Source organism: Mobula hypostoma, chromosome 28 (assembly GCF_963921235.1).
Source record: "Mobula hypostoma chromosome 28, sMobHyp1.1, whole genome shotgun sequence".
Taxonomy (NCBI): Eukaryota; Metazoa; Chordata; class Chondrichthyes; order Myliobatiformes; family Myliobatidae; genus Mobula; species Mobula hypostoma.
This window is the reverse complement of record NC_086124.1, coordinates 31,444,498-31,456,147: the sequence shown is the minus strand read 5'-3', so window position 1 is coordinate 31,456,147 and position 11,650 is coordinate 31,444,498. Positions and strand designations below refer to the sequence as shown.

Here is an 11,650-nt window from a genome sequence, read left to right as displayed (position 1 = left end):
CACCTATAGCTCTCGCTGCCTAAGGAAAACTACAAGCATCTGTAAGGACAATACACACCCATGCAATCATCTGTTTGAACTTCTTCCATCTGGCAGACGTTGTAAGATTTTCAATGCCCGCACTTCCAGACTGAAAAAATAGCTTTTTCCCCAGAGCTATAACTGCTCTGAGCCAATCGATCAAGCATCATCCATCAATTTGTTATATTGCCACTTTAATACTGGTTTTCTGGCTGTCATGCATCTGAGTTGCGTTTTTGCACTGCTGGACGTTGCTTGTACTGGCTGGTTACTTGATTTTAATTATCATTTATTTATTTTATTTGCTGTTTTATAGCATTGAGATTGCAAACTCATTTTCGCTGTGTTGGTGCATGACAAATTGTACTATGCAATGACAATAAAGATATTCCAAGGAGGGCGCGGTTGAGAGGACCTGCTGTCAGTCTCGCATCCTCTGGTCATAAGCAGACGTAAGGAGACAGGACAACCTACATCTCCGGCTCACGCAGGACCAGACCTGTCAGCCGCCTCCGAAGAAGGCAGAGGAATGTCTCTACGCAGGCAGGATACAATTGCCCCGATGTCAGGCAGCCCTGACGCACCCCCTTCCCAAAGCTAAAGGGCTCGGTCAAGGATTCCGTAACCGTTATGAGGCGCTCCGCAGCTGCGTGCAACACGCGTGACAAAATGCGGTCCGAGGCCGAACGCGTGCCGAGTCCCGAGCAGGGCTCAAACTCCTTCTCCTGATGGAGAGAGAGAGGGAGAAAGGGTGACTGACAGGCCAGCCTCGCGGGAAAGGTGTATCAGGTCTCGGAGGAGGTGGATATTGTCCTGAATGGACCGGCCCGGGACCGTGTAGGAATGGTCTGGGCGGAGCCCAGGCGATCGGGCTTTGTCCGGGCAAAGATCTTACATTCGGTGCACCGGAGAGACACTGGGCGCCAATCTCAGGCGGCGAAGATCCTCCTGTTCCGCCCTGTGCCAAGAGAGGGGCATCTCACCCGTCGCCAGGCTTTACACTGGGCGCCAATCTCAGGCGGCGAAGATCCTCCTGTTCCGCCCTGTGCCAAGAGAGGGGCATCTCACCTGTCGCCAGGATTTTCGCCCAGGACTCTGGCGTAGTCGGCAACCAGTGTGTCCCAGTAGACCCGGAGGAATTCCACAATCAACCCGTCCAACCCCGGGGACTTAACTCCTTCGGAGTCCCGGATTGGGGGTAGGGAAAAGCGAGGCCCTGTGGTGCCCTCCTGTACCGCAACAGTGGACTTCTCAGCCTGGGGTAATTCTTACGAGTATGCCCAAACTCCTTGGAGGCATGGCAGCGCATCCGGCCCGTGGCTTAGCGGATCTGGCAGGGCTCCTTCCCGTGTCACACATTAAACTATCCCGCAGCATCTCCCGGTTCCGGCTCCCTGAATACCTCTTGTCCGAGACTCTCCCATTATGGGAAACATACTTTCCACATCTACTCTGTCTAGGCCTTTCAACATTCGAAAGATTTAAATGAGATCTCCCCTCATCCTTCTGAATTCCAGTGAATACACACCCAGAACTACCAAATATTCCTTGAGTGATAACCATTTCGTTCCCAGAATTATCCTTGTGAACTTCCTCTGGACCCTCTCCAATGCCAGCACATCTTTTCTTAGATGAGGAGCCCAAAACTGTTGACAATACTCAAGTTGAGGCCTCACAAAACCTTGGCATTACATCAACCTCTAACACTGCATTTGTCTTCCTCACCACCGACACCATCTGCCAGCTAACCTTTAGGATGTTTTGCACAAAGGCTTCTAAGTCCCTTTGCATCTCATATTTTTGGATTCCCCTCCACCCATATAGAAAGTAGTCTGCACATTTATTTCGACTACCGAAGTGCATGACCAGGCATTTTCCAACTTCCTTGTCCATTCTCGTAATATGTTTAAGTCCTTCTGCAGCCTTCCTGTTTCCTCAACACTACCTGCCCCTCCACCAAACTTCGTATCATCTTCAGACTTGGCAAGAAAGCCATCTATTCCATCATTTAAACCATTGATATACAGCATAAAATGAAGCGGTCCCAACACTGACTCCTATGGAACACCGCTAGTCACTGGCAGCCAACCAGAAAAGGAAACTGTTGTTCCCACTCGCTGTCTCCAACCAATCAGCTAATGCTCTAACCTCTAACTTTCCTGCAATCCCATCGGCTCTGAACTTGGCAAGCAGTCTCCTATGCAGCACCTTGTCAAATGCCTTCTGAAAGTCCATATATGCAACATCCACTGCATCCCCTTTATCTATCCTACTTGTAATCTGCTCAAAAAATTCCAACGCATAAGGTGATAGGTGCTGAGCCAGATCCGCTGCGGTCAGATTGAACGACAGGACTGTCAGGAGAGTCTGACCAGCCTCCAGTTTCTCAAGTTCTTCACACCCAAACTCATATTTCAGATAATGAGGAGCCCTGTCCTCACCCACCATTAGAAACCTCCCTCTCTGAAACCACCTCTGGCTCCTACAGCCCTCCATGTCTCTGTAACTACCTCCCTCGCCTTCATCTCTGTGCACCCCTCCAGCCCCTACATCCCTCCCCATCTCTCGAACCTCCTCCCTCTCCATCTGTGTGAACTCCCTTCAGACCCGACACCCCACCCTGTCTCTGTAACATCCAGCTCTTACAACCCTTCCTATCCTCATATACCCCTCTTCCTACACCCTTCCCCATCTCTGAGACTCCCTCCCTCCCCTACACACTCCTGCCTTTGTTACATCCTCCCTCCACTACACCCCTTCCCGTCTGTGCCCCTCCTCCCTCCCTTACAATCCTCGCCACCACTGTGACCCCACCTCCTTCCCCTACAAACCTCCCTCCTCTACTCCACTCCCTCTACACCCTCCCTGCCTCTGTGACCCCTCCTTCTCCTCCACTCCTCCTTGTCTCTGGCTCCTACAACCCTCTGTATCCTCATAACCCCCTTCCTCCCATACACCCCTTCTCATCTGTGACTCCCCTCTCTCCCCTACAAATCTCCTCATCACTGTGACCCACTCTCCCCATCTCTGTAACCCCCTCCCTCCCTTACACCCCTCCCCGTTCCTGTAACTATCTTCCTCCCCTACACCCGTTCCCAGCTCTGTAACCCGCATTGGCCCCTCCACCCCTCCGTGTTTATGTATATCCCTCACTCCCGTACATCTCTCCCCGTTTCTTTGACCCCCCTCCCACACCAGAACCCCATCTCTTGGCCTCCCTACTTTGGGACTCTTGAAGCACTTGCCATTTCTAGACAGGGTGTGCATGGCGAGGACTGGCTCTCGGAAGGCCCACGGACCAGCCGGCACCAAAGGGCTGGACCCAGAGCACAGTGCTTCACGTCATGTGATGGTGTTGTGGCTGAAGTCATTGCAAAGAGACAGATAAGTCGGTTACAGAGAGAAGCACCGAGGCACTGAGGGTGGCTTCGATAGTTTATTCGTTGCGTGAAGCCCACCAACGTCGGTGGCTGGGTGGGAGAGCAGGGAACCCGAACACTTGCTGCTGGTCTTCGGATTGACCATCCTAGGGAGCTCTCAGGAAATGGAACAAGGCGTTGGGATCGGTGATTCCCAGCCAGGGCTTCTGGGTCAAGGTCAGTGCCAGTGCTGGAGAGTCCCTGGGCCGATGAATCACTGTCCGGGGACTACCAGCTTTAATCTCCATTGTCCCACTTCCTGAGGGCCCTCCTTTCCACGGAGAGGAGTGAGGATCAGATTCTTGGGTCAACCTACGGACCATAACATTCGGGGACTTGAAATATATGATTATTATTTCTCTTAATAATGGCAGGTTCATGGCAGGGAGAGATTTTTTCTTCCTTCTACCATCTGCGTGAGATGATGGGACTTTCGAGAGACTTTGAGACTTTTTTTTTACCGTGCCCATGGTCTGTTCTTCATCAAATTACAGTATTGCTTTGCACTGTTGTAACTAAATGTTATAATTATGTTGTTTTTGTCAGTTTTTCAGTCGGTTTCTCTTGTGTTTCTGTGATATCATTCCGGAGGAACATTGTACCATTTCTGAATGCATGCATTACTAAATGCCAATAAAAGAGGACTGTGTGTCCTCATAATCTAATTTAATCTAATCGAATCGAATATTAATTATTTTGTAACGGCCTTCTTTTCTGATATCATAATTATGTGTACTGTGTGTGACTGTTGGCTGTGTTTTGCCCCTTGGCCCCGCAGGAACGTTGTTTCATTTGGTTGTATTCATATGTATCATTGAGTGACAATTAAAGCTGAACTTGGTCTCGGAGCCTGGGGTCCTGAACTTGGATGTGAAACTTCGAACCTGGATTTGGGATTTGGGTCTGCAGTCTAGGGGCTGGTCTCCTGCTAGGTGCTGCCCTCCACTGCTTCCCCCTCTGATCCGACCACTGAGCGAGTGAGGCAGGCCACCGAGGGAGAGACACAGCCACCAGCCCCTCTTCTCCGGCTGGGAGCTGTAAGGCTTCGGCTCCCTCACTCCCGGGGCCAGCTTCTCCGGCTGGAGACCCCGATCACACAGCAGGCCAGTCGGAGGCCTGCATTTCCGTGCACTGCGCTGCCGGGCTCGTCGTGGTGGCCCAGGTCATCCTCGTCCTCGTGAATCTGTCGCAGGGAACATGAGATGGGTGTTAGTGGCAGGAGTGCAGAGTACAGGCAGAGTGCAGAGTACAGGCAGGCTGCATGGCAACTTCGCCTGTACCGACCAGGAACAGCCTCCCCGACAACACCCTCCTCCACTGCACCCTCAGTGTTTCCGTGCATCATCCCGACCCTATATCCCTCACCATCTCAATGACACCCTCCCTCCCATTCACCCCTCCCTGTCTCTGTGACTCCCTCCTTCCCCTACACCCCTCCTGTTTTCTGTGACCCCATCCAACCTCTACATTCGCTCCAGCTCTGTGACGCCTCCCTCCCCTACACCCCTTACTGTCTCTGTGATCCCTTATCTATTTCCCCTACAGCGCTCCCCATCTCTGCGACACCTCGCTCAACTACTCCCCTCGCCATCTCTGTAACCCCCTCCCTCCCCTACACCCCTCTCGTCTCTGTGATCCCGTCCCTTCCTACACCCCTCGCTGTGTCTCTGACCCTCTCCCTCTTTACACCCCTCCCTGTCTCTGTGACCCCTCCCTCTCCTACACCTTTCCCAGTCTCTGTGATACCCCCCTCCTCTATACAACTCCCAGTGTCTGTAACCTCTCCAGTTCCTACACACCTCCTCATCCTGGTGACGCTCTCTGGCCCCCATATCCCTCAGTAAGCTCTCTACTCCTAATATGACAATTTCTCCTCATTGACCCTCCCGCAGTGCAGTACTCCCTCATGCCCCTCCTGCAGTGTGGCACTCCCTCACAGCCCCTGCCTTAGTCCGGCACTCCCTCACTGCCTCTCCCTCAGCACCCATACATTGTATGTGGCAGATCTCCCCTGGAGAGTTCATACCCCGGAGTTGAAACCAGTCTGCGTAATTTGAATGGCGGAGGGTGCTGTGAATTATTCCCCACCTTCTTGCTTTATGCCCCAACAGCCTGCGAGGAGAGATCTCAAACGCCCTCCCCACCTTCACTCACCACGACAGAACGGCCAATGACTGAGTGAGCCCCATGGAGCCGGAGGTGCATTTGTACTGTTGTTTGATATATGTCCCCTGTGGCGTTGGGTTGAAAATTCCCCAGGTCTCCTGCGTGACTGTGGGAAGAATAGAACAAGACGGAGAACGTGTCGGCTCCCGCAGACTCTCCCGGGTTAACACAAGTGCTATTCTTTCCTCTAACCCGCCGTAGACATTTGCCCTCACGTTAAACATCACGCGTGGGTTCGAGTGGTCGGCCGGGGCTGCGTGTTGTGTCTTTGAGCAAGGCACTTAACCACACACTGCTCCAGTCCACCCAGCTGAAAATGGGTACCGGCAAATGCTGGGGGTTAACCTCGCGATAGACTGGCGTCCTATCCGGGAGGGGGAGTCTTGTACTCTCAGTCGCTTCACACCACAGAAACCGGCACAAGCACCGGCCTGATGGGTCACAACGGCTCGGGACAGACTTTGACTTTGACTAAACATCACAGTTCGAATCCAGGGAATCCAAAAGCAGCTGGAAGACCGGTCGGCTGGGGAGTCGGGGCGGTGGGTACCTGGAAGCTGAGGTTGCCGGGGGGGGGGGGAGGAGGTGGGACGGAGGGTGATGGGAGGGGGTGACTGCAGCAGAGGGTGAGGAAGGAGGCTGAGAGTCACAGGAGGGAGAGGGTGACGGGATGGGGAGATGGGAGGGGAAGAGGTCTAGCGGGTGACTGGAGGGGTTGACAGCAAGGGAGGGTGGATCGGGAGTTGGGTTTTGTTATTAGAAGGCTGTGACCAGTGTGTACTGCAGGGACTGGTGCTGAAACCCTGCTATATACTGCACAGATTTAAGTATGGGTGGGTGACCGGGCTGGGGTGAGGGGGTAGTCCAAAATCAGGCTAATTGGACAGAGCCGTGCCAGATGCATGCTATTCCTGATGAATGGGGTCTGATGTGCTTTGGGAGATGGAATGGGTGCAGGATATCGGTGTCGGAAAGGTGCAGCGGGTATAGTTCACAGAAGTGGCCCAGATTCGATCCTGATCTCCGGCGCTGTCTGTCTGTGGAGTTTACACCCTGTTGGAGCCATGCATCTGTTCTCTACCTGCTTTGTATTCTCGGTTGGGTGTTCCCTATGTGCATTATGGTGAGTGGTCACAGGAGGAGCCTGGTAAAAACTAAGGGATTAAGTTGCGCATTGGTGCCTTCCTCGGGGCAGTTGGGAGCTGGGGACCGACGTATGTCACGCCTTTTGTTGATCGCTCAATTTCACTTAGTTTCATCGCTTCAAGATTGTAAGTTTGTTACTTGCTAATAAAGGATCGAATTCAGCAGTTCTCCGACTCTTGGAACAATCGCTGTTGGAGTGAGTGCCATACGAGTATAACAAATCTGCGGCGGTCGCCAGCAGTGGCAATTGGTTAGTTAGAACTGGCCGCACACACACTCTTCCTATGATCATGGGGGCTTTCCTTGGGTGCTCCAGACTCCTCCCAAATCCCAACAATGTACATGGTGGTGGGTTAATTGGCTGCTGGAGATTGTCCACAGTGTGCATGGGTGAGGGGTGGTGTCTAAGAGAAAGGGGGCGGGAAGGAATGTGGGGAATGGAAGTGATAGATTAGTGTAGTTGGGTTGTTGAAGGTCGGTGTGGACTAGGTGCCCTGAAGGGACAGTTTCTGTACAATATCTCTCCATTACAACACAGAGAATGAGAGGCCCTAAACCAGAACCGAGGTGTACGCTCACTGTTCACTCTATGCTGCGCGGTCGCGCAGTGACTAAAATGCTCCCGCGTACATAGGCTTTGTTGCCGTGCAGCTGGAATTTTCTTTTAATATAATGTTAGTATAAAATGCCACGCAGTTTTCAGGCCGTGTAAGCATTTCCTGCTCAGAGCAACGGTTGGTTCGCGCAGCTGTAAAAAAAAATTAGCAGGAACGTTTTGTGCGTCCGAGCATCACGAAGATGACACTGCAGGTAGAGAGCATGGAGAAGATGGCACAGAGGACACTGTCTTAAGTAGCCAGGGCACAGAATATTAGAGCTGGGATGGCATGACTGGAGTACCATGTACCTTTCTGGATGGGATTGTACTAGAGAGAGTGCAGAGGAAACTCATGGGGTTGACACCCGGTATGGAGTGTTTCATTAACAGAGAGACATTGAAGAGGCTGGGTTTATTTTCCCTCTAGCAGAGGAGGCTGAGGTATCCAAAATTAGAGGCAGAGTGAAAAAAGATCTAGTGCTCCGGGTGTATATGATGAACAAACTCTTCTCAGGCTTCCTGCCGGGTGCTGGTATCGATTATAGCCGATGTTTCGATGGCAAACTCTGCCACCTTCATCAGGGATGATGCCTGGGCATGTCTAGGCCGGTAGTATTTCTACCCTGTAGTCCCACCCTCCTGATTGGTTAGTCCTCATCCAATCCGGTTTCTGCTCTCCACCTTGGGTCATGGGTTTCCATGACTTCATCGTGTGAGTAAGGGGTGAAAGAGGAAGACTGGATGCCCCCCAAGGCTGGCAGGTCATGTCGGAACTGAACACCACTCCAGAGAGACCACAGACTGACCGTGTCCAAATTCTGGTCACCACATTACAGCAGTGATGGGACCCAGTGAGATGGGACCCAGAGAGTTGAGGACCAGCATGTTTCTGTGAGGAAGGACAGGGATGACAAGGCTTGAGAACTTTGGACAATCAGAGATATCACAGATTTAGACAACAAAGGGGAGGTTTACCTAACATTAGAGCTGAAAGGGGCATTACGGAAAGAGAAAGGAACAGGGAATTAGGAAATGTTCTAAAACGTCCTCGGTAAATGGGATTGAATGTCCCTGAAGGTAGAATTAAATGTCTCTGGCAAGTAGGACCAAACATCTCTGCAGATGGAATTAAACATCTCTGCAGGTAGGATAAAACGTCCCTGGCAGGTGGGATTAAATGTTCCTGACAGGTAGTATAAAATATCCCTGGCAAGTGGGATTAAATGTTCCTGACAGGTAGGATTAAACATCTCTGACAGGTAGGATAAAATGTCCCTGGTAGGTTAGTCTATATGTCCCTGTCAAGTGGGATTAAATGTCCCTGTCAGGTAGAATTCAATGCCCCCGGCAGGTAGGATCAAAAGTCCCCAGTAGGTAGGATTAATCGTACCCAGTAGGTTGGATTGATTGTCACTGGCAAGTCGGTTTACAGAGAATCCAAAAGTATTTCAGATTAATAGTAAAATAAGGGGATTGTTATGGAGGAGGCAGGGGTTAAGGCTGCTCATGGGCAAAGGAGGTAATTTCTGGAGTTAGAGGAAGTGAATGAGTTATTAAAGATGTATTCACCAAGGAGACGGATGTGGGGGAGAGCGAGATTGAGGAGTGGGATGCTGGTATTCCAGGGATGTAACTAACACAAAGGAGGAAGTGTTAAAACTCTTGATGGACATTAAGGTGGGTAAAGGTCCATAGCCTGATCGAATCTGTCCTAGGTTATTGAGGGAGTTAAGAGAGATTACTGGGGGCTTGACAGAGATTTCTGTACCCTCTCTATCCACAGACATGGTTCCAGAGGACTGGCGAGTAGCCAGTATCATTCCTCTGTTTAAGGAGGGCAGTAGAGACAAAGTAGGGAATGTTTGACCAATGAGCTGTATGCTAGTGGTAAGGAAATCAGTGGACAAGATCTTAGGGAGGAGGTATGAGAGCACCCGGTAAAGCATAGTGCTGTTGGTGTGACTTTGTGCAGCGTGGTAGATGCTGTATACATGGACTCCAGTACAACTTACTACAAGTTCCCTCACAATAGGCTGATCCAGAACATGGGGATCATGGAGACTGGATTCTAAACTGACTTGGGCACAGGAGACAGAGGGCAGTGGTGGAGGGAATTACCTTACGACTGCAGGACTGTGACCGGTGGTGTCGCACAAGGAATAGTGATGCAGCTCTCAGTATATACTGTAAATGACGTTGCCAAGGAGCGATGCCTCGAAAGGTGGCATCCATCATTGAGGGCCCCCATCACCCAGGGCATGCCCTTTTCTGATTGCCGCCATCAGGAAGGAGGTACAGGAGCCTGAAGGCACATACTCAACGACTCAGGAACAGCATCGCTCTGCCATCAGATTTCTGAATGGCCTTTGAAGCCATAGACTCATAGAAAAGTACAGCACAGGAACAGGCACTTTGGCCCATCTAGTCTATGCTGCCCACTCCCATCTGCCTGTACTGGGACCACAGCCGTCCATAGCCCTCCATACCCCTCCCATCCACGTACCTATCCAAACTTGTCTTAATCCGAACAAGAGTCTTTCATGATCGTGACATCCGAACAGACATCAAAATGTTAGCGTACAAAGCAGTGGTAATCCCAACGCTCCTGCATGCATCAGAAACCTGGACAACATACCGACGACATCTGAAGGCACTTGAAAAGTTCCATCAACGCTGTCTTCGACACACCTTAAATATCAGCTGGGGAGATAGAAGAACCAACGTCAGCGTGCTAAATGAAGCAAAAACGACAAGCATTGAAACCTACATCATCAAGAGCCAGGTAAGATGGAGCGGTCATGTTGTTCAGATGAAAGACGAACGTCTGCCGAAACAAATCTTCTACTCCCAGCTTATAGAAGGCAAACGTAAAAGAGGCGGACAACAGAAGAGATTCAAAGATGTCTTAAAAGCCAACACGAAGAAATGTAACATCGACATCAACAATTGGGAAACCAATGCCAAGGACAGGAAACTCTGGCGAGCCATCATCCGAGAAGGAACAGCAACTTTCGAAGCCAACAGATGTGCAGAATCAGAAGAAAAGAGAAGAAAATGGAAAGAGAGGCAGCAACAACCAAAGCCCGATCTGCCATCTGGAACTACCTGTCCTGAATGCGGAAGAACTTTCAAAGCCAAGATTGGACTCATAAGCCACTTGAGAGCCCGTAAGTAGATCAACAGAGCAAAGACCATCATCCTCGACCTCGAAGGATAGCCACCACGACGAATCGTTGAAAGTAAGCTCGCATTTCACATTCTCACCATCCTCTGAGTGAAGAACAGAATATTACCTCACTACTTTTTTAAAAAAGCTCTTTTTGCACTATTTGTTTAATTTAGCTTTATATATATATTTACTGTATTTTGCAGTTTTTATTATTACATAATTGCAATCTACCACCACATAACAATAAATTTCAGAACATATTGAACCTGATTCTGATTCTGACTTAGTCAAAGCTGTAGATGGGTGCTTCAAAGAATCTGTTGGGTGGAGCTCAGTGATCAGCACCTCTGTGGAATCAAAGTCCTGAATCCCGACCCTGCATAATCCACGCAGACGGTTGATATAGCAGGTCTCCAGACATCACCAATTGGTGAGTTGCTGAGGAAGGTCGATAGAGGATTCAGCAGGATATACCCCAGCTGGAAATGTGGACTGGGAAGTAAAAGTGAGGTCAGATGGAAGAGGGGATGAGACAGTAAATGGCAGTACCCTCAGGAGAGGGATCTTGGAGTGCAAGTGCACAGCTTCCTGAAAATGACAACATAGAAACATAGAAAAACTTACAGCACAATACAGGCCCTTCAGCCCACAATGCTGTGCCGAATATATACTTACTTTAGAAATTACCTAGGGTTACCCATAGCCCTCTAATTTTCTAAGCTCCATGTACCCATCCAAGAGTCTCTTAAAAGACCCTATCATATCTGCCTCCACCACCGTTGCCGGCAGCCCATTCCACGCACTCACCACTCTCTGTGTAAAAAACTTACCCCTGAGATCTCCTCTGTACCTGCTTCCAAGCTCCTTCAAACTGTGCCCTCTCGTGTTAGCCATTTCAGCCCTGGGAAAAGGCCTCTGACTATCGACACGATCAATGCCTCTCATCATCTTATACACCTCTATCAGGCCACCTCTCATCCTCCGTCGCTCCAAGGAGAAAAGGCCGAGTTCACTCAACCTATTCTCATCAGGCATGCTCCCCAATCCAGGCAACATCCTTGTAAATCTCCTCTGCACCCTTTCTATGGTTTCCACATCCTTCCTGAAGTGAGATGACCAGAACTGAGCACA

General features: G+C 50.4%; 1 protein-coding gene across 1 annotated transcript in view; it reads right to left on the bottom strand.

The window, feature by feature from the left end:
• Nucleotides 1-3,410: 3,410 nt before the first annotated feature.
• LOC134338793 (uncharacterized) overlaps nt 3,411-11,650 on the bottom strand; it is a 33,184-nt gene continuing 24,944 nt past the window's right edge. The window contains exons 5-6 of the mRNA XM_063034858.1: nt 5,595-5,712; nt 3,411-4,623 (exon numbers count right to left, since the gene is read on the bottom strand). Of these exons, the coding sequence (XP_062890928.1) occupies nt 4,495-4,623; nt 5,595-5,712 (247 nt within the window). The 3' untranslated portion in view covers nt 3,411-4,494. The remainder of the gene's footprint in view (nt 4,624-5,594; nt 5,713-11,650) is intronic.